A 22,771-nucleotide genomic window follows, 5' to 3' on the forward strand; every position below is an offset into this window, starting at 1 on the left:
CTGATCTCTTAGGTTCTAAAATATATTACTGTCCTCTACTTCCAAGGTCTTTTTGGTGGAAGTTACAGATCTAAAGGAGTCAAGGACTGCAAACAACATGGATTTGTGAGATAAATTCATACCAAAGAAGCAAGCCACTGCCCACAAGGACACAACACTCTGTAAACAACATTGTCTACACCAACATCACCCGTCATCCAGCCACGCATGTAGATGGCCTTTCCTGGACTGCAGGGCTGACACATCAGAGACGAGCAATGGGGATACACTGCACAGGCATCTGGAGCACCACCTTAGTAGGATGCATCCCGTTTGCACAGCAACACCAAAAGCAACCCCACAATACAAACTATTGCATTACTCAGTGTAATGCTAGAACATGATGGAAAGTACAGCAACAGCAGAGTAGCACAATCTCAGGCTGCAACAAACAAGAACAAGCCCAAACACAATACCTGTAGACGCAGAAATAAAGGAAGAAAAACTACTTATCTTTGGAAGGCCTCCAGCAGGCAGGAATTTCCAGCAAGTTACTCTTGCCACCACTATCAACCCTCAACTGAAGGCTGGAAAGAGATGGATCCTGGCTCCACCACTTCTGGTCTCTCAGGGCCATTGCATGCACCTGAGCTCCCCTGGGTTGGCCCTGCCTTCTCACCAGGTGCTCAATCACTGCTTCAAGCTGTGACAGCATTTCAGCTACACCCAGAAGCAGGAGTTTAACAGGCCACTTCAGCTTTTATAGGAAGTCCACAAAGCTTCAAAATGAGATCTGACTCTAGATCTGGTTTTACAGAATCCTTTGAGTTGGAAGGAATCGTTAAAGGCCATCTGGTTCAACCCCCCTGCAATGAACAGAGACACCCACAGCTCCATCAGGTGCTCAGAGCCCATCCAGCCTAACCTTGGCCGTCTGCAGGGATGGGAACCCCCCACATCTCTGGGCAGCCTGTGACAGAAGCCGCTCTGCTTCCAGGAAACCAAGCCAGGAGTTCCAGGTTTGCATCCAAGCACTGAGGTAAGGGGCCTACGAGCAGCTTGCTCAGCTGCACCCACCGCTGCAGTGCACAAAAGACAATGACAGCTGCAGATTTGATTTCAGAACTTCAAATGACTTCTCCTCACCCCCCCAGTCTTGTTTTTTCTTTTCTTTTTTTTTTTTTTTTTTAAATGTCAACTACGGGCCTGACCAGAATGCTTAATGTTGGTGCAAAGCTTTGACAGTGTAAGATTTATGATTATTTTCATAACATAGGCCTTGTCAGGGATTTTTTATTTGATTTTGGTTGGATTATCTATTGCAATGCCAATAACATATTTCACTTTTTTTTTTATTTCTTATTTTTTCAGGATACAACGCAGTCAAGGCTGATGGAATGCAGGGCCAGACCCACTTAAACACGATTTGTTGGTGTCCTCAATTCTCAGAGCTGCTCCCTAGGGGCAGCAAAGTTTGCAATGTTCTACAAAGGAATTTCTTAATATCTTTTTTTTTTTTTTTTCCTAGACAACTACTTTCATTAATTATTTGAATAAGATTTAACTGAGATGAAAGACTTTGGTCTGCCTTTGATGTGAACGCATAACTATCATTAACATCATTTTATTATTAACGGGAGTTGCACACATAAAGAGGGTAGAATAGATCCCTGCTTTTTAAGCTAAATCTTTGCTTTTTTTTTTTTTTTTCCTTCCTCTTTTTTCCCTGTTCCTTTCACCTCTAATGACTGAAACAAAGGATGAACAGCTGGAACTTACACCAGAGTCACATTAAGAGCCTCCAGGACACCCTTGCTGTGATAGGAAGTGATTGCATAACAACACCCACTGACGTTGCACTCCAGAGTGATGTCCTTGTGTGCTCACTGTGGAGCTTGCATTTCTCCTGATTGACCCTTGCCCTCCAGCTAAGTTTGGCTGGGAAGTTCAGGCATGAATTTAGTGGTGATTTTTTTAACTTCAAGAATGATAAAAAGGGCATTAAAATCCAGACTTTTCCCTTGGAGACCTATTTGTTGAAGTTATGTGCAAGCTGTCATCTGAACCTTAGAAAGCAATTATCCCATGCAAAGACCTTGCCTACATCAGAGGACTGGACTATAACCAGGACACTGACATTCTCTGCACGAGAAGACTATTTTAGAAAAAGTATTTAGAGAAGAAAGAGCTACAGTATAATGGTATAACTATAGCAATACAAGTATATTACAGAGAGCTGACAATCGATCTACAGACATGGATGGGCTTTGAATCTGAAGCATTTGTCAGGCTTTAGGAAAACAATTAAGGACACAAGCAGTGGAAGCATTATACTATGGCAGAAGTATGGTTGACACCTTCCAGGAGTTTAGTCAAGTCTTAAGCAAGATCCAGCTTTCTTCTAACAGAAGAACATATTTTGCCCGCATCTCTATTCTCCTGGTGTAGATAAGGAGAATGTTGCTTCTTTCATAGAAACAGAATGTGAGCAAATTAATGAAGCCAAGAGAAACTTAACTTTTTCATTTCCAGACTATATCATTTTAACTGTGCTGGTTTTATGGCGCATTAATGTTGTTGTTGGCATTTATATGGCATATTAATTACATTGCATTCAGTTATTTTCTCTGCTAAACTTAAAAGGTCATATCCTTTGTGTATGCTTTTCTATATGGAAATTTTATTTCTCTAGCATATAAAATAGAAACTAAATCAATGAAATAATGCATTTCCTATGAAACGAGCAAACACTATTCAGCGAAAAGACAGTTAATATACAGGCTTGCTGAGAATTTTTAAGAAATAAGAGTTAAAGTTTTCTTCCATTTCCTGCAGAAGAAGAATGGTAGTGCTCCTGTACAGCACTAAACATATTCTGCCAGTGCCAAGAATGCTTACACCTGAGAGAGGAAAAAATGAAGGAGCGTGTATAGTTTTCTATGTGCATAGGTTTACACATTGTACAGAAATACTTTCCCCAAGAAGATGGCAGCATAGAAGACATCTGATATACTACAAGCCATTAAGTTGTCACTAAGCCTACAATGTATATCTTCCCTCGAGTGCAATTCTGGGTTGTTTACCTTTTTTAAAAAAACTGGTTATATTTTACCCCCAAAAAATTCCCTGTGAAAATGAAGATCAATCGGGTGAGTGGAGAAGTGTAAATATCGTCTAGCAGAAAAAGCAGTCAATGCATAAAAGTTATTGACAACAGCTGGGGCAATACAATGATTTTTCCACAGAGATGAGACCATTTCATCATGAGAAGTTCATATAACAGGAAAATATTCATTCTGCTAGGGATCTGCTGCACTTTATTTTTCACAGGTTTCCTTGTGCTGCAAGCTGACAAAGGACACTAGTATGAATTGCAACAATGATGTCCTTTTTGATTCTTACATTTCAGAATTACATGGTCCACAGCACTCTGCTCTTGTGCTTAGGCTAAGGTAGAGAGCTTCTCCAGAGCTCAGAGGCTGTGATCTGGGCACCCAGTCCTTCCAGGAATGACTCCATGAAATTCCCAAAAATTTTCTCTGGGAAAGACAACAGAAGCTCTGTCTGAAGTCATGGAATCAACCACTGCCTTTATTTGCCAGGAAAATGGCTCTGATCTAGAACAGGAGACTCCACATTTGAGCCTTCATTGCATCATACAGGGCAAGTGCCCATGTTGGCACCATAGCTCTTAACTACTTGAATTTCCCATAGGCAAAGGAATGACATCCAAGCGTTCTTGTGCTCACTGAACAAAGTATGGTTGAATTATGGTATTCTCTTTTTGGCATTTAAATCTTTTAATGAGGGAAGGAAAATTCCTTTTTGACAACATATTCCTATCCTTCAAGGCATCACACTACATCTTCTCACCCTAGAAGTGCAGGAAAGAATAGATGAATATTATGACCACATGGTTTCCTCTGGCCATATCTGTTTTCCTTGCAACTGCTGAGTGATTTTTACTATTTCTGTTGAAATGCAGAGATAGTAAAGGCTGCAATTAAAACATAAATATGAATTAGAAAAGCAAATAGAAATTAATGACGTGTATACAAAAACTCAGGCAAGCACACTGAGTTACAGCCACCCTTCAGCTATTTAGGCTTTTTAAATATATTTCCTTTAGAGAGAGGGGTTCCCTCCTATCACAACAAATATCTTGAAGGGCAGGAAGCTGCCAGCAGAGGCAACAGCAATATATGAAATTGCTTCTTCATATCTCCAATATGCCAGCAACTGTAAATCTAGCAATGTAAAAGCTGTCTGAATCCACAGGACTCCACTTGTGCTCACTGTAGTGCAGAACAGGCAGAAACTAAAACTAAATGGATAACCTACTGACCATGCTTTTGCTAGGCTCCCCAATTCTGAGTAACTGGTGCCCTCAGAAAAACATTGGGAAAGCATCATTACCCATGATGGAGCTGTTTGCTCCAAGCCTGCCTATTGTGCTGGGTCTAGGCCATCAGGGCTCATGCTTGTGCTTGCAAGCAGGAACATATCTAAGGAGTAAGATGCAAACACAGGGCTAAAAGCTTTGCTGCATCAGCAAAGAGAGACAGGCTTGTGATGGGGACCTTCCACAGCACCTGTTGTGCCCCCAGGTAGCTCTGTCCACAGCCACCAAGCACTGTTCCTCGCTCAAAATCTATCAGTCCCACATCACAGTTTCCCAGAACTTCAGCTTTCTTTAAGAAGTGAAGAAGAGGCCCTGAAATCAGAAAGGACATCTCCCTTTACGCACTCAGCAAGTTATCAACATTTGAATTTTAAAATAAATTAGTGATACCAGATTAGTACCACAATGGAAAATTAATTAAATCTTTATTTTAAATAAAATTCCATTTAATCTGCCGATGTCACTGTGATATCAACAGTGCTGAAGCATAAATCTGTCCCTCCATAAAGCCAGCGTAATTGCGTGCTGCATGCTAGCTATTCTGCTCACATCAGAAATGCATCCTTAAAACATTTCGGCTTAAGCCTTGTCAGTACTAATCCTAATGCCTGATGCTGAGATGTGTATTTTATTACTGTGTATAAATGAAAACGGAAAACCTTTGTGGAGGATTACAGGGTGTAGTAATGACCTCCGCAGTGCTACAGCACGAAGATGTTCCCAGGCGCCAAATGGGATTCTGGAGTAAAAGTGACATGTGTCTATATAACCTTGGCACCCTCTCCTGGTACACATGTACCTACCAGCTGTGAGATTGTAAACACATGTCCTTTCTACTGAACTGAATCTTCATTTATGAGGAGGCTAAAAGAGAGGAGTGAGCAGGGAAGATGGGTTTTGTCTGAGGCAGCTAATGGGCTCCTGTTTGCCCCTAGCTGGGAAGGAGTTGCTTCATGCTGCCCTGAGACCATGGGCTGAGGGATGGAGGAGAAAACTAGAAGAAATGGCAGATGAATGAAAAAAAGGAAAACAAAGCAGGAGATTTTTTTTTTTTTTTTTTTTTGGGGGGGGGGGGAAGGGGGGAAGGGAAGGGAAGGAAGCAGCAGGGAGAGAAGAGGTAGCAAAAGGCAGAGAATGGGGGATGTATCTCCATGTCCCACCCTCCAAGGAAACTGCTTCTCCTGTTTGCTCTGTGAGATGCTGCAGAGAGGAGCAGAGTGGCTGACCCACTCTGAGCTGGGTCACTCCAGCCGTGTTTGGGATTGCTCCAAAACAAGAGGGGGAAATGCTGGGGGAAGGGGAGATGGAGGAAGGAGGAAAGGTTTCTGTCATCCATGCTCCCTACAGCCAACCTTCACTGCCCTTTTCAATAGCAGAGAAATAGAAGCGAGATGCCTCACAGCCTCATTTTATTTGGCCCAGGTTTACGCTAATCTACCCTGGGCCCAGAAACACAGCTTTTCAATCTGTCAGAAAGTTGTTCTGCTGACCCTGAAATGTCAAACTGTTACAGGGAGCTGAATCCAAAATTGATTACTTCAGAGGTCAGACAATACCCAGTTTTAAAGTGATTTTTTTTTAAGAAGTCTTTCTGAACAACAACAACAACAAAAAGTATATATATCTCTCTCTCTCTCTCCAAAACCCCTCCTTTGAAATAAGAGCATGCAACCAGGAGCACAGAGCTTTCTAAGAAAAGGAGATGCAGACCAACACTGACAGGCTCTGTGCCTCTGTGCTGTGCAAGGGAGAGTGTAAGACCCATGGGAACAGCATGCAGGCAGGCTCTCAGCCCAGTACCAGCACACACACATTTAGGGCTGGTTGGCTGCTTTAACTGAATCCCAGTTCACCTCCACCATGAGCTCACCCCTTGTATGCTCGCACAGACACCCATGCCCCCTTAGAACCCATTGGCTTTGCAATTTGTTCTGCAAGACCCACTCTAAAAGGGAAGAGCCATCTCCCATCTACATCCGAAATTCCCTCTGCCAAAGCCTCTCCTTCCAGATCCCCTCGAGCAATGAGAAATGCCCATTGGAAGAACTGGGATAACTGTCTACAGCTATCGTCCCCAGCCTGCCACCAACACTGTAATCTGTATGTTTATTCTCTGTAGTAAATACGTAGCCTTGCTAAATTTCAGCAATTACAAGTGCTTCATCCTTTTCTTTAGCTAGTCAGCAATATAAATACATTTAATTAGTTAACACCCCCTGCCAATTACAACATCTGAGGAAAGTATTGCTGAGATTGTTGGTCCTAATTATTTTAATATTCAGGAGAACCACTTTAACATAACAAGATAATTACTCAGGGATAAGGGTTTATGAGAGCTGCAATCCTTTTCTTTATTTTCTACAGTGCAAGCCTGGGCCTACTTAAATTTCTGGACACATTTTCCATTTAAGATTAAAAAATTGTAATTTGTGAGAAATCATCAAAGCACCACATGTTGGAAGAAAAATAACTCTATGCAATCTCTGCTACCACTATAGCAAAATAAATTCTCTGTGTACTACATGCAATTAAGTGAAAAGTGGAATCTAAGGGAATCAGTTTATCTCTTTTTAAAAAGATCATTTTACACGTATTGAATTGATCAGCTATGAAAAACACTGACTGCTCCTTACTTTAGCCAAAATGTGAATTGGACTTCATTAATCATGCTTGTATCCTTTTAAGTTACACAAATCCTCCTTCCCTTCTTACAGTCAATGGAACATACGAGCTACCTTATCTCATGCATATCTGAGAATTCCTTAACTCAAATTTCTGTTTGCAGTCTGACCATCAACGGAACATTCACTCAGCTGAAGAAATGTTGGTCTCAGTGCCTGCTGTATGTTATAATAACTTACCCACACACCTATCCCACCAGGGTTCTTCGCATGCTGAATCCCAGGAATATATTCATATATCCATGTATTCATTTAGAAAGAATCTGCTGAGCAACAGAATTGCTGAACATTCAATTGTGGACTGTTCCCTGCACATGCATTCATAAAGAAGCCCTTGTTGTCATGTCCCTAAAGAAAACTTTAATACATATACAGTGAAATATTGCAACGTTTCTTTCTCTGGCTGCATTTGTACTTATGGAAGTACACCCTGTTTACATCAGAAGCCCTTTCTCACAGCACATTTTCCTTTAAGCAAGTCATTTACCCATAACTCCTATACCACGGACTTGCTGGGTCCCTGTACAAAGCCCCGGTGGGAAGACACGAAGATGAAAGATCAGTGCCACCAGTAAATGCCTGCATCTGCTCTGCGGATACAGAAGGCACTGGATGACAGAGCCCTTGCTCAGGAGGACAGACTGTGTAGGCTCTTGGGTTACTCTACACAACCATTTGACTTCAGACACCAACTAGAAATATAAACTAATCATCATCACAGCCAGGTATTACAGCTAACCCTAGGTGAAAGAGGTTGGCTGCTAATTAAGTGTTTAAATATTGTGGAATAATTTAGAATTTGACCCAATAAATGAAAATGCCAGCATTAACCATTGCTTTTACTCTATAATTAAAATGATTTTAATTTATTTACTAGAATATTTGCCATTTTTTACAGCAGACCGCCTGAGTGCCTTGGAAAAATCCTAGGTAATTCTCTAGTAACTGAGAGAGGCAAGAAAGCTGCTTGATTTAGTGAAGCAAACTTCGCCCTTAGCCCAACAAGTGTGCTTTAATTCAGTTGCAAGTGTTACAAAGACAATGCATAGCTAAACAGTGGTGATAAATTAGCAAAATTAATTCAAATAATAGGCAAATGTTAAGGGCAACATATGCAGAATGATTGCAAAGTTAGATTAATTTAAAATAAAACCCTGGAGTTATGTAACCAATTATGAAAATTGCATTTAGCAGTAAAAGAGCAATTAAAAACAACAAATGCCCTAACCCCAGCTATTATGTACTGGGGACAGGGACAGCGTTCAGAGAGAACACGCAGATGAACTGGAAAAGCAATCGAGCAGCAAGTTTGTCTGATTTTACTATGTTGCAGAATCAAAGTGCTCAGATATGGCCTCGTAATACACAGATGAAAGGATCGTTTTTCCCCAGATGGGGCTCAGTAATCAGATATGGAAACAGCTATTTTTAATGAAGACCTGCAAAATCATCAAGGCTTAGATGTTGCTGCCTGGGATAAAGCAACGGGAGGCAGACGAAGCAATTTGCTAATCTGCCTGGTGGCACAAAGTCAAGCCCGTTCAACACATTTTTCATAGCAAATCACATTACTTCAGTGGGGCTGGCCCAGGAAGGCAGCCACGCCAAGCAATTGGGGAGCCTGGTGCCAACTGGCAATGGAGCCTCTCAGGTGGGAGAGTCTAGGCTGCAGCACGCAGCCATATACATTCAGAAGCAGCAAATACCTGTTATGTATTTCACTCCATCATCCTGACAAAATGTTCCAATCAGTTCATCTTTTTTTTTTTTTTTTTTTTTTTTTTTGCTTCTTCTTTCTTTTCTGTATCTCCAGTCCAGTCTATTTTAAATCTTTCCAAGTGGGGAGTATTGATTTGATATGCAGGCATACATCCCAGTAATTACATCTAGACTGCACATCACTCTCTTAACCCCTTATTTTCCATTCCACACACTACATATCTGTTAAAGTCAACATGCTCTGCTATGCAAAGTCAGTGCTGTTTTTTAGAATGAAGTGCTGTATTTCAAAAAAGGAGTTTTTTGGAACATGGTAGCAAAAAAGATTAACTTGTCTTTGAGTACGCTAGAACGCTAGCCCTAAAGACACCACATAGACAAGCACTAAATCCTTAATATAAATTTTAGTGGAACAAATGCAGTTTCAAGCAAGTGAAATCATTCAATTACTGATGGGGCTGATTCACAGATTTCCACACCGTGCAAACACATGGCTGAATTGCTATCCAAACTAAGATAAAGCTCAGAAAATGGCTCCTATGTGCAGGTTCACTGTGACACCTGCAGACACAATGTCTGCAATGGGCACCTGAGATTCACCATCATTTCCTACCCGTTGTAAACAAACACAGCTAACTGCTCTCTGAAAAAGAAACGCTGTCAGGATTCTGGCAGAAGTGACATACATTATTCTTGGCAAAACAGAGCCAGGTTGGTCCTGCCAGAACAGAAGCGGAAGCATGAGATCCTGGCAAAAGAAAAGATAGTAGTAAAATACTTTTCTGCAAATAAAAATTAATAAAACAAAAGAACTTATGTAATTCTTGGCAACAAAAGTCTATTGTGTGGGTTTGATTTCCTGACGAGGCAATCTGGCATTTGCAGACAAATAATACCACAAAGATATGGGCAACCACTCAGCTCTTACTACAGAGTTGCCAGCCCACCACAAAAGCAAAAAAGCAATCATAAAAACCACAGTATTTCCGCAAAGGCGTTTTCATTTCTTTGTGAATCTTGTCCAAGTTATATATCTCATGCCCACAATAAAGTCTGTCTTTCCCATAAGAAGGTTTTCTTAGGAACGGAATACGTGTGGGGGGAAAAATGCATTAAATCCTTAATTTCAGCAGTGCTGTGGCTGTAATTTTCCTCTTCATTTCAGTTTTTTGAAATGAAGAGACACAGCAAAGTTTCTGAAAATGTTAAGCTCTACTAGCAAGAAGTCAATGTATGGAATTCTCAGCCACAGTAACCTCAAGTCCACTAAAAAATAAAGTTGTGGCAATTATAGATACAGGACCATTACCAAATCTCCATTAGCAAAGGCCAGTGAACTGCTGTAAGTGGGTTGTCAAGTTTGCAATGAAGAAAACTCAATATTTATCTATCATCTCATTTGAGCTCAGTGTTCTTCTCACTCACCTGTGCCAGCATCTGGTTTTCAAGCACCTGCTCAGGCTTTTTCTGCTGCAGACTAAAATCTACCTGCTGATGTTGGATGCCAGAAAAAAAGAACTAAAAGCACATACACAAACGCTTTTTTTATTAATGAAGACTTAACTTGCTGTTGGCATGACACACTGCTTTCACACTTGCTATTACTTCCTTGTCAGGTATCTAAGAATAAGACTGAGGACAAGGAATCACAGCAACTTACAGCTCTGTACAGAAATAATTTTAATTTTTCAATTCTCAGTGAAACAAAAAGACGAGGCTGTGGGAGGGTGAGGACAAACACCAGCACTATGGACATGGGTCTGAACTGAGAAAATGAGAGGCGTCCAGCCAGATTTCAAAGAGCTATGATCTACCTAAGGAAAACTCTTTGTAGATGCAGAGATCTTAGCAAGGAAATCCTGTACCAGTTCCCAAGGTTTCTGAGATTTTAATCTCTGCTGCAATGACATGGATTGTAGCAATGGAAAACCTGATCTGAACAGCCTCAAGACCATCTCCATATAAGCAGACGTCTGCTTAAGCAGATATATATTATATTGACTGTGAGTCAACATAACTGCTATTTTAGATCACGGGATCAAGCTTTCTCTGCAGTCTGTTACCATGTTTTCCAGCCCACTACTAACAAGTTACCTAAAGACATCGGAAGCCAAAGACATTCACTAAATGACACTTTCTTTTCAAGTGTGTTTTTATTTTTATTTTCCCTTTCCCCCACCACTTTTTAATGGCAGCTAAATGAATTACAGGAGCAATGATACTTTTCCACCTAAGCCTTCAATTACCTGAAAGTCTTCCTTCATGGAAATTTGTGAGTGAACGTGTTTATTCATTCCCTAAACACTCAAACAATCTGATCTGGCTGTTAAATATTAGATTTTGTTTTGACTAAATAGTTAAAAGCTAAATGACTGAACAAAACTCCAAAAGGAAAGAGAGGGTGCAATTTGTAAAAGAGACGCCAGCAGCCCAGAAGGAACAGTGGCATCACTTGGATAAAGAGGGAAGAGGAGGCTCAGCTATATCATGAATACTCACCAGAGAATTTTTAATTCAAGGGCCCAGTTTAATGCCTAACAAGCTTAATATATCTTCACACTGGTTTAAATAGGAATACGACTGAAGTCCAAGGAGCCTACAAAAGGACAGATGTCCTCAGCTCCCAATGCACTGAACAGAAGTTGGCGGTCCACATTCCCGCGATCAGGCACTAACCACCCCCATATGCTATCTCAGTCAAAAGTGTTAACCACCTTCAGAGTTTAACATTAACTCCTGATACAGCCATAAATAAGATCTCAGCAATAATTTGCTTTGCAGTTGTTGGTTTTTTTTTTTTTTTCCATCTTGCTCTAATTATTAAGCAGCACTGATGAACAACACTGATTGCATATTCTAAAAAAAAAGTACCTCCCTCCAGCTGCTCTGCTGGTGAATCCCCTGCTTCTGCTTGTTGGGATTTACTCTCAGCCCATTGCATCTGAAACTAATTACTACAACACCATCCTCAACATTAATTCCCTTCTCCTCTCTGGAATCAGAAGCAATATGGTACATTCAGAAGATAATTTTTCATCTCTCTTCCTGAAGGGAGGATCTCAGCTGTTTGATGGAGATAATGGTAAATGAGACACCAATTTCAGAAGGTGAAGCTTTCCAATGTCCCTTTATCAGAAACCATTGTCCAAAATTTCAGCTGGTGATTTAGGAAAGTTTTTTATATGAATGTCACCAAGACCTAGAAAAATCTGTCAGCTCTCTGTGTGATCTCAAAGACAAATTACAGCAATATCTTGTCAACCAGCTCTCTTAAACTTACTTCTCTGCCGGTTCTCATTGCACTTGTTCAACTATTACTTTTTCTCCTGCAATTTTTTTTTTTTCTCAACTTCCTTTCCTCCTTCCTAGAAACACATTAAAAGGGAAGAAAAATAGATACATCCCTTTGCACTTAGTCAGAAGCAGCACTTGTTAAGTGACCAGAATTATCATGCGGTTGTATTTATGGTGTGACTATTAAAAAGAACGATTGTGCAGCCAGGCCCCACTCCATCAGTGAGATGCTGTACTGCAACTGGTTTCAGGAACAAAAGCCAACTCATGCTGGAGCTCCCTCCTGTCACCTCATCAGCCCAGTTCCTATGTCTGTCTGGTGAGCTGTCCCTCTGATGCACCTAAATGTCCCCCAACCAGCTCAGAGATCCTCAACTCATGCTTCAGTGAGCAGCAAATGTGCTGCCACCCACCTTTTCCCTTGGACCAGGTGTCTGAAGTAGCTTTTTGAAAGGCAGAGTCTTTAGCTCAGGAGGTATTGTTATAGCAAACATGTACTTATACATGTTTCACTATTAAACAGGATGCTAAAAATAAATGAAAATGAAAAAAAAAATCTGTAATTCATTCAATTCAGTAAGCAGATGTAACTTGTGCCCTTCCATATAGACTTCCCTACGTTAAATATTAATCATAATAATTAGGGCTTCTAATAGATGACATTGTGCTTTCTCAAATTGCTGCAGAGCATTAAGACTGCTGCTCAAGTTCTCTGGTGCCTGAACTATTGCATTGCTATGCATAACATTAGGAGAATTAACAATTCAAAGCTGTACTGTTATGACCAAAGTGACACAACTGAAGCAGTTTTAGCTCCTATGTGCAACCTATGAATACAATCTAATCTTTTTCAATAATACGTTCAAAACATTTATATCCTGAGGGTGTATTATAAAGAAAGTTAGAAAAGCAGCAACAAGATAAAACCCACCTGAGGATCAGATCTCCCTGGTCATTTAGGTGGCTGAGAATGAAAAGCTGTATGTATCATTTCAAACACAGCTCTAGTGCAAGTACTCTTGAAATACACTTCTCCACCATGTATAGTCTGCATTTTCAAAGCTATCAGGTTAAAATGAAGAACTGAGTGCTGCATTGCTTGCTTGGCCCTGTTTTTTTCCTTTATATTGGCTGAGAAGTTAGATTTGGTACTTGTCATCTGTGGCACATAGTATTTGAAACAAAGCAGTCAAGAAGTTTTCAGTGGATGAAATTGAAAGAGATTAATTGAATGAAAGGAACTTCCAGCTATTGAATACATGTAAGCCATAGAAAGGCTTTTTTTATTATTTTTAATTTGGTTTGGTCCTGACCCCTAAGCTTGACTCATGCATGCATTCTCTGCCCAGGCTGATGTCACAGAACCATAAAGTTGGGAAAAGACCAGTAAGATACTCTAGTACAACTGTCAACCCATCATCACCATGCCCACTAGCCATGTCCCTCAGTGCCACATCCACAGTGTTTCTTGACCACCTCCAGGGACGGTATCTCCAACATCTCCCTGGCATGTCAGTGCTGCCCTACACAATCCCTAGAGGGGACAAGCCAACTACTGATGCCCTGCACAGAGACAGTGAAGAGACACACTGCTCCAAGTGACAACATCCCACTCTCTCTTGCCCACTTCCTCAGATCCGTAGGACGTGCAGATGAGTTACTAGGATGCTGAGACAGCTCTTAAATGTTAGAAGCTATAATTTCCCTGTGTAGTCCACTCTTGCTTTGAGCACAATTTTCATGACCATGCTCCAGAATGGGCAAGCTGCAAAGTCAACAGCTGAGCTGAGAGCGAGCTCTGAATGAATTAGAAGAAATTTGCAATATTAGGTTTGCAGTATTTTGTGCTCTGTTGTTCCCAGAGATAACACCACTTTTACTTGCAAGATCTTTGTGTTCCCCTCTATAATCAAGGAGACGAAATCTGACTGTAAACCTTTTTGTTCTCTATTATCATTTCATGTTGGCTTGGTGTGTTAATCAAAGTGTCAGTAATGGCTGCAAAGAGAACTCATTCAATCCTCAAATGAAGAGAAATCTAAGCTTTCTAACACCAGCACATTTTCCAGTGGATAAGCTTTCTCACAAAGTAATTATTTCATTTTCCAGAAAGATTACTGATTACATCACACTGGGAAAAACTAAAAGAGGGATCCTTTATCTTTTCCATGTTTCTGCAATTCTTGTACAAACTTATACTTGTTACCATGAAAAATGACAAATTTGCCATCTGATCAAAATGTTAACAAGGTAAGTGTCAGTGAGATGGATCACTGACTGTCACTGCAAGCCAGAACATGAGGATACATTGATATTTCTCAATATATTCACTGCTTCCCCAATGTTCGCTAACAACATTTCTACTGTGAGTGTAATAAATCACAGAGAAATAACAAGCTGCATAGGATCTCCAGGATATGATAGATTTGTCGTAATAGCAGTATCTGCAAGGTAGAAAACAATTGGTAATGATCTATAGAAAGACCTAATCAACTGTCATTTGCCATAATGTGGCAGATGAAGCAAATACATGAAAACCATAGCACTTCTTTAGCCACTACCCTCCCCCTACATATACACACGCATCAAGCGGAAAATAGTAAAAAGAATGAATGAATTTTGGGGTTGCAGAAGTAGAAAAAAAAGTTAATAGCATGCCCTGAATGCAATCACTGAATTATACACTCCTGAACAAGGCAAGGGATAATCACAGAAGCTGCACAGTCCTGTAACAATGATAAAGGTTTCTGCCAAGCCCGTTCCTCCCCTTTGCTTTATTTCTTTTTCATCGATTTCAGTGTGCCTTAAAAAGTACTTACATTGAAGTGCAACCAAACATGAATGAGGCTGGATAACCAATGAAATGCCCACCCTGATTTTACAAGGGATCCCAGAGGACTGAAAGCAAGATGTTCCTTAGATATCTAGTGCAGCTCCAGAAATCAAAACCAGATGTTCCACATTGGGTTGTGCCAGATCCCTTACTTGCTGCTGAAGCTTTCACATTCCTTTGCCTGCTCCTACTTGGCAGCAAAACACCTGCACCTTCCAGCAGACACGTGCACAACATTCAGTTTTAGTTTGCTGAAATACAAAAGTTTCTCAGAACTACTTTAAATGGAGCTTAAGCGCTGCCTCGGGTTAAAGACCTGAGTCCTGCATTTTATGTACTGAAACACCTCTCTTGATCACATTCTCCATTGCCACCTGCCTGCAACAACACTCAGGTCAAGAACTAACACTGAACTATTAACCCATAAGCTTCCCAGGCTACGCAGACTGCTCTGCACAGATTTTTCTTCCTACCCACATCAGGAATGCCTCTCTGGAGGAGGCAGTGCAGTGAATGCAGGAGGAACTCTGGGTTTAAAATTTCAGTAGAAAGCTCAATTCATTCTTATAAAATACTAAGAAATCTATATTCCTTTCCCTTTTTTTTTTTTTTTTTTTTTTTTTTCCCTCCAGGAAGGTGAGGGAATAATGGCTGCTTTACACTATTTTGCTTGCAAATCACATTTCACTAAGTGAATGCATTTTTGGGAACATAGGAATTGCCAAGCTGCCTCAGCACAGCAGTACTCTGCTCCGGCATCCTGTCTGGCAGCTGCTGCAGGGGAACGTGTAGGAAACCTCCTAGTGGGCAATTATGGAAAAACCTGTTCAGATCCAACAATTTCTCCCAGCCCCTCCATCAGTCAGTAAAAATTGGCATGTCTTGAAACATGGAGGTTTGCCTCCTCTCAAACAGTTCTTTAGGTCCTTCAGGAGTTTGTAACTTAGTATTTTCCACATCAGAGAATTTACTAAAAGCTGTACTTTCCAAAGTCCTCATCTTCTGGCTCAACACTAAATAAAGCTGGACAGATTTTGGAAAGGGCTCATCTCCTTGGTGGAAGGGAACTGCTGAATTCGTTTGCAAATCCACCCTTACAGGGTCACAACAGGAACAGCTCTGTGCTCAGCAGTTTTGAAAATCTGTCCTCGGTGGGAGGTGCAAAGCCTCTGGAAAGCTGGTGCTCAACAGTTTTGATAATCTGGCCCCAGCTTGAGTATCAGGGGCCAAATTATGTGATTTAGAGGCAGAAATTCCCTAGTGACAGCAGTGGAGATTTCTGCTCAATGATGAATACCTCAATAGGATTCTGGAATAATAGAGCCATGAAAAGTGGATAGCGCCAACAAATAAACATCAAAGGGTAAGACTTTCCTTTTCAATCACGTTCCCTTGTGCTCCACATAAAAGGACTGACATATTCTGAGATGAAAGAGGGAGAAGGAATGGTTAACAATACAGTCCCGTATTTCCTTCTAAGATGAAAATACAAAGCATTTTTCAGGAGCAGCGTATTCATATAACATACAATTGGTAGTTTACATGGTATATAAGATGCTGGTGGTATTGGGACTAGCCTTCTTTTCATATGCTCCAAAGAGAGAAGAGCGCTGCATTTCTTCAGTTCTTTTCCACATTGAGAGCAAAATTTTCTTGCTCATCTCTCTCTCTTTTTTTTTTTTATATAAACAAATGACTTCCATCTCTCTCATTCAGCCACTTCAATCCACAATTCTGATCAAAACGCAAGTTTGTGCAGAATTATTTCATTATTTCTTGTGGCCTTTCAGATAATTTGAAGGGAATTTACTGGTAATCAGATGAACTTGAGCCCCACATGGCTTAACCCTCATGTAATTTCCCTAGATATCCGTGACAGTTTTGGCCCTGCATACTGCCATCATTTAGATGTCTGTCCTTCAATTCTGCTGGAATATCTAATACTTTACTGGTGCATTCAGAGGGCTATCTTTCAGCACAGAACTAAGGAATACAGATACTACCAGCTGAATGGGAGTAAGTCACATTTTCTTGAAGCCTTTAGGTCTTTTCCAAAACCCTTCACAGAACGTCATTATTCACAAGTCCCTGCAATAACTGCCAGTATTGTGCAGAAACACACAGGTTTCCTGGGACCATAGGAACATGCTGTCCATAGAAGCTGAAGATATTTTCTTAGGAGGACAATGGGAAAAGATTAAAGCTGCACAATGGAGAGAAGATGCAGCACTGACTTGTGCTTAGGAGAAGAGTATATACCAGCTGTTGATGTTACCTTTCTGCTCCAAAGTTTTTTCTCTCAGTGAAACTGTGGACTCAAGCAGAAGAGCTTGAGACATGGAAGGTACTGCACACACCTTCCCCCAGAAGAGGGGAGCAATGCAGATGTTGAAGACTTTCATTTCATCAGAGGAAAAAAAAAAAAAGGTTGACAAGATGCAATTTGCTAATAAATGCTGTTCCGTGTAATTAAAAGAAACTACCAACAAACAAAAATTACTGTGGATGGACCAGCAGGAAACAAGAAACTCTCAATGGAGAATGGTAATTCAGAGAACACCTACCACACAGCCCACCTTCCCCATTCTCCCTCTAGAAAGAGACCCATTTTATAAATGATGATTAAGGCATTGGAGAAAAAAGTATTAACACAATTCACATGTAGAAAACAAGGTTATTAGGAATAGGGATCATTTCAGCACATTGTTCTCCTTAATAAGCATAGCAACGAGTAATTGAGTTTCAGGCAATCTCCAAGGTGGCGCTTTGTAGAGAAAGCGTAACTTGGCATGATGTCTACTTTTCCTTTAATTACATTGCCCTAATGAGCAACTTTCTTTACTCCTAGCAAATCTATTTCTTGAGAAGAAGCAACAGTAATGAGTGAAAAGGATCATGAGGTAGTACCAGAGAAGAAACATCAGGAGCCTGAAATGAAGAGACTGTTAAAAGTAGTGTAAAAACACCAGACAGTTCTCAGCATCATTGTTTATTGCACTTAATAGGGGAGTAAAGTATCTTAAACAACAGAGCATGTTACCTGACCTAGGAACTGCCCTTATTCTACTGCTGTTTCACTTCTACACGTGTTTATGAAAGTGACCCAGAAACACGATGTAGCTGATACATCAATCCAAAGCTCCTCTGCTCACATGCAGCAGAGGGCAATTCTGCTTCATGCCCTTGTGCAGACATTGAGAAGAGAAAACCACATCCCAGTAACAGCCTACGGAGTGTCAATACTGCTCAACGTGACCAAATATGGAAGGATAAAGAGCTGGCTTTTCCCAAGTCTTTAAAGCATTTAGATATTTGATGCCCCTTGAAAGTTAGTGATAGGCAGGGACCTACCTATCTTGCATGTCTTTTTTTTTTTTCAGTTTACAGCAAAGAATTTCCTGGATGTACCTTTATGGAAATAAAACTTTTGTTCATTCTGGTAATTTTTTCCCTGCATATTTTCTAGAAGATGTCCTACAAGTGGAGATAGACCTCCCAGCCCCAGTAAAGTCACTGCTATCCACACGTGAGTAAACATGTCACCTCTAATAAAAATACCTAGGTGTCCACCTTTGGTGAATTGCAATTGCTACAGCTTAAAGGCTTTGATTGAATTAAGCCAACGTACTCCCAAGTCACAGTCCAACTTTTTTAATACCAGCAATTTTATTCTACAAACAGCAACGCAAAGTTCTTTACAGTCATCCAAGTTCTCCATGTTTCTTAAAGCTGAAAGCACACCCCAGTATATCTATTGAGTGCCTTAGGGTCACAGCTCACATAAGGAAACATGATCCTCATTTGCTGGTTTATTCCATGTAGCCCCCACTTTTTGTTTGTTCAGAGATTCACGAACATATCTGCACTCAATAGCTTTACCTCTCTCACTCCATAACTTCACAGTCTTCCCTTACCTCCCTGCATGGCACCTTTAAGTGCTACTGCTTAATGCACTCACAGAGCTGGTAGAAAATTTAATTAACATATGTAAGAAATACTGTCAGGTCTCCAAAACCAGGCACTTCAGATGTAGAAGTGTGAAATGAAATTATCTTCAAATAAAGAATTTGAAAGTGCCAGTGGAAGCAGGCACCTCAGACCTTAAGTGTTTATGCAGCTTTATGTATCGTTATTTCTTCAGTAAGACTGCCACAGAAATGGCAGGGGTATGGGAAGAAAGTATGTTAGCACTTAGACTCCACTCGTAAATGCATTAAGTGCAACAATTTTAGAGAGAAAAAAAAAATCAGGAAAGCAAAGTCCCTTCTGGGAAGCTGATCTCCATTACTGTTCACAACCACACAGAGAAAACCCTGTGTAACTGCCACACTGTACACGATCTGGCAGTTGTGTGCATTTGCTGCTTCAAAGACACTACTGTAATGAGCGAGGGGAGATTTCTCCTCAGAAAAAAGAAAGTGATCTTTCAAGAAAAAAAAAATCTAAAAATAGACCTTCAATTAAGAATGATTTATTGCAATACCTCCCCGCTACCACGGAAATCACACTCCCAAGCAAGTTGTCAGTACACAAAAGTAGTTTACATTCACAAAAAAAGGGGGTACAAATGTTTAGCTGGATCTGCTTATGTGTTTAGCTCAAATACATGAGCAATTTTTGCAATTAAATTCAGGAAGAGGGTCTTAGCCCAGTTGCACAATGCTGCAACTACCCAGGCAATGTGAGACAAAGGCTGACTTTCCTTCCTTGCTCTCCCTTATTGTTGGAACACCCGTGCTCAGATGGCTGTAATTAGGTTGCAACTCAGTCAAATGGGATTTTGAACCTTGGCTTTTCTTGAAGCAGTAAATTCAGCTGCTCAGTGTGGACAACAGTAAATACCTTCTCCATTCTGCAGACTGCAAAAGCTGAAATTTGAGAACAATGCTACACTATAATCCTGGAAACAATTTCACTAGCTCCCTGCAGCACCACCAGACCTTTCCACCCAGAAGTAGCTCTTAGCACACAGGGTAGCAGTCAGAAGGGTAAATTTTCTATGCAAGGCAAATAGCAACAAATCTTCTTTAAAGAACAAATCACACACATCCAGTAATTAATCACGTTTTGGAGAAGTTTCATTTTTGCTCCCCACAGAAACACTTTCATCACCTCCTCTCTTTTGAGGGACATGGTTGGTGGGCATGGTGGTGATGGTTGGTCTGGGTGATCTTAGTGATCTTTTCCAACCTTAATGATTCTACGGTTCTTTTCAAAATCCTGCATGTTTAAAAACATGCAATTCCACAAAGAATGAACAACTTAAGACTTTGTGGCGACAACAGTATTATGAAACTCACTACAACAATCCATCACCTCTGTGCGGCAGTTGAAGCTCTCCACTCCAACTCTGCTGGGTACCTTTTGGCCCAGGGCACGGAACTGTGGTCACTGGTGGGGGAAGGACCCCCCTGCTCTGCCTGGGGCTCTGCAGAAGACCACCTGCCTCTGCAGTGCCACCTAACCTGAGTGCAGAGTTATAAGCATAGCTTAATAAATTTGAGGGCTAGAGAGCAGTAGGAGAGAGGGGAGCAGATTCTCATATCATCAGGAGGGAAATAGACTTTTAAAAAGCCAGTTGTGCCTGTGCACAACAATGAAGCTTTATGTCTATACAAACTGACAAGTCAAATTGTACTCCTGGGCCCAGTTCTCAGCATCAGTGCCATTTGATGGTGATAGCTCGCCTCCTGCTTCTGCAGCCTAATGGCTCTGTCTGCCAGGAAGGGCATGCAGGATGATTAAAATAAGCATTAACAGAACGGTTTGGTGATTAGCTGTTTTTTTTCTTTTCTTTTTTTTTGTCCCCCTGTTTTTTTTTTCCCCTTTCACTTTCTTTTTTTTTAAAAAAAAAAAAAACTACAGAGAGTTTTGGTCTGCAAAGAACTGCTAAAGCCTTTTGTTCATTAGCTGCGTACTTTACAAGTGTAAATTTAAATAATTCATTTTCTTAAAGCCAAGGATTAGAACAATTAAGGAAAACCACTGCAACCTAGCACTCAAGTCAATCCTTAACATGGAAATGAAACAATAGTGCTTACAGTATTTAAACAAAACTAAGTAGTATATAATTATCCTGACGCTGTCAAACTAAATTTTCACTGTACTGCAATGATTTCTGAAAATTTATTTCTGAAATGGAAATGACCATTTTCTTTTTCAGTATGAGGACATCTCTGCAATCTCTTTGGACCTCTCTCACAGCAAAAACATTGCAAAAACACCTAACATCCACTCCCACTTTTCTTTCTGCCATCAGCCTTCTTCCTCCTGTCCTAACTGCCCACTCCATCACTGGGTCTGCCCAGGGGAGACACAAGCACTCGTCCCAGCGACTGCCCAATGTACTTGCATCATCAGGGCTTAAAAAGAGTAGAAATTAATTTGAGCAAATGTCTCTAGAAAAGCAAGCCATTTGCCTACAAAATTTTACGCCAAGTAATTTTGTACCTTGGTCTTCTTATGTATCTTAAGTCCTTCTTAACATATGGTGATGAAGGTATAGAACATGGCCTGAGTTATATTTGGCAGTGAATTTTTTTTAGTAGTGTTTTAAATTTATGAAACTGAGATTTGCCTACAATAAACTCCGTAGCATTTTTTCGCCAGAACACAAGCTGTAATGTAAAGTGTTGCCTCCTACAGAAAGAGGTGAGGTGTTAACTGTGAAACCACAGTGTGCTGGTAACAGAAAGGTGTTGCTTTGGAGCCTCAGGGATGGCAGTTTATATTTCAATGTTGTTAACTGCTTCACTGATTATTACTGTACCAGAAATACCAAGCAAAGGCATGACATAATCACATCTTGATTTAGCCACATCCCATGCATTTCTGTGCAGAAGGCCTAGAAGTTCCCACAAACACTAGATTTGTGAATAAAATCTAGATAGCTCTGTTATCTGAGAGGAAACTTTGCTACCCAGCGTGCAGGAAGCCAATCACACACAGAGATGAGACACTGATTTACTGCAAAGCTGAGCAAACGTGTGTAGGTGGTCTTCCACAAAGTCAGTGTACCCCAGGACTTTTACAATACTTTTTTTTTTTTTTACAGGTATTCTTGTCACTTCACCACCACTGTAAAAAGTACTTTTCTTCAATCTTTATAATTTTCACTTTTATTTCCATAAATGTGTATTTATTTAAAAGTACCTAAATAAATGTCTGGGGAACTTTATTGCAACTCAAACTGCCAGGGTGCCATTTTGGTTTTGGAAACCACGAACATTCTGTTCTCCATTTGATATTTCAGGACTACTGGTAGTATTTTTCTAACTCCCTTTAAGTTCAGCTTCCTTCTGTATCTTTATTCTTGCAAAAGAAAAAAAAAAAGGTAATGGAAAACAGTGGGCAAATACATAAAGGAAAAAGAAAGCACACTTTTTTTTCCCCACAGAACAAACAAAAGCAGAATGTGAGCACATATCTGGAAAACTTATTTCTCATATCTATATATTTTTTCACTCTTTTGACTCAAAAGATAAATTAACTTGACCTTGCAGATATTGGTAAACTCATCCCATCAGACTTTTATTTATTTTCTAACCAAGGAAGAATGCTTGGGTCCATTAATATACCTCCACCTTCATTTAGAAAAGTCATATTTAGAAAGTGAGGGATAGCATCAGATCTGAACCACTGGAGCTGTTGATTTAGTGCTGGGCAGGTCAATGAAACTGTCAGCAGCAACCAGCTCAGATGGTGTCACTTCTAGCTACACGATCCTTGAACCTGCTTTAGATAAATCTGATCCCTCAGGGCAGTGATCTGCATTTGGAAGAGAGCAAACAAAGTGATCTTTTCTTGAGATCACAGTTTAACACCACGGTACCTTTAAGTACGTGCATGTGGGTCAAACATTGG

The 22,771-nt window shown here is 40.4% G+C and overlaps 1 protein-coding gene across 13 annotated transcripts in view; it reads right to left on the reverse strand.

Annotated features, from left to right (window-relative positions):
• Positions 1-22,771, reverse strand: part of FHIT (fragile histidine triad diadenosine triphosphatase) — a 511,778-nt gene that overhangs the window by 49,992 nt on the left and 439,015 nt on the right. The window contains exon 7 of one of the 13 annotated variants that reach the window (XM_090148331.1): positions 18,555-19,776. The exons of the other annotated variants lie outside the window; for them this stretch is intronic. Coding sequence (XP_090004457.1) covers positions 19,720-19,776 — 57 coding nt within the window. The 3' untranslated portion in view covers positions 18,555-19,719. Of the gene's footprint in view, positions 1-18,554; positions 19,777-22,771 lie in introns of those variants that run through there. 13 annotated transcript variants of the gene reach the window in all.

This window comes from Phasianus colchicus, chromosome 11 (assembly GCF_987193195.1).
Source record: "Phasianus colchicus chromosome 11, bPhaCol1.hap1.1, whole genome shotgun sequence".
Taxonomy (NCBI): Eukaryota; Metazoa; Chordata; class Aves; order Galliformes; family Phasianidae; genus Phasianus; species Phasianus colchicus.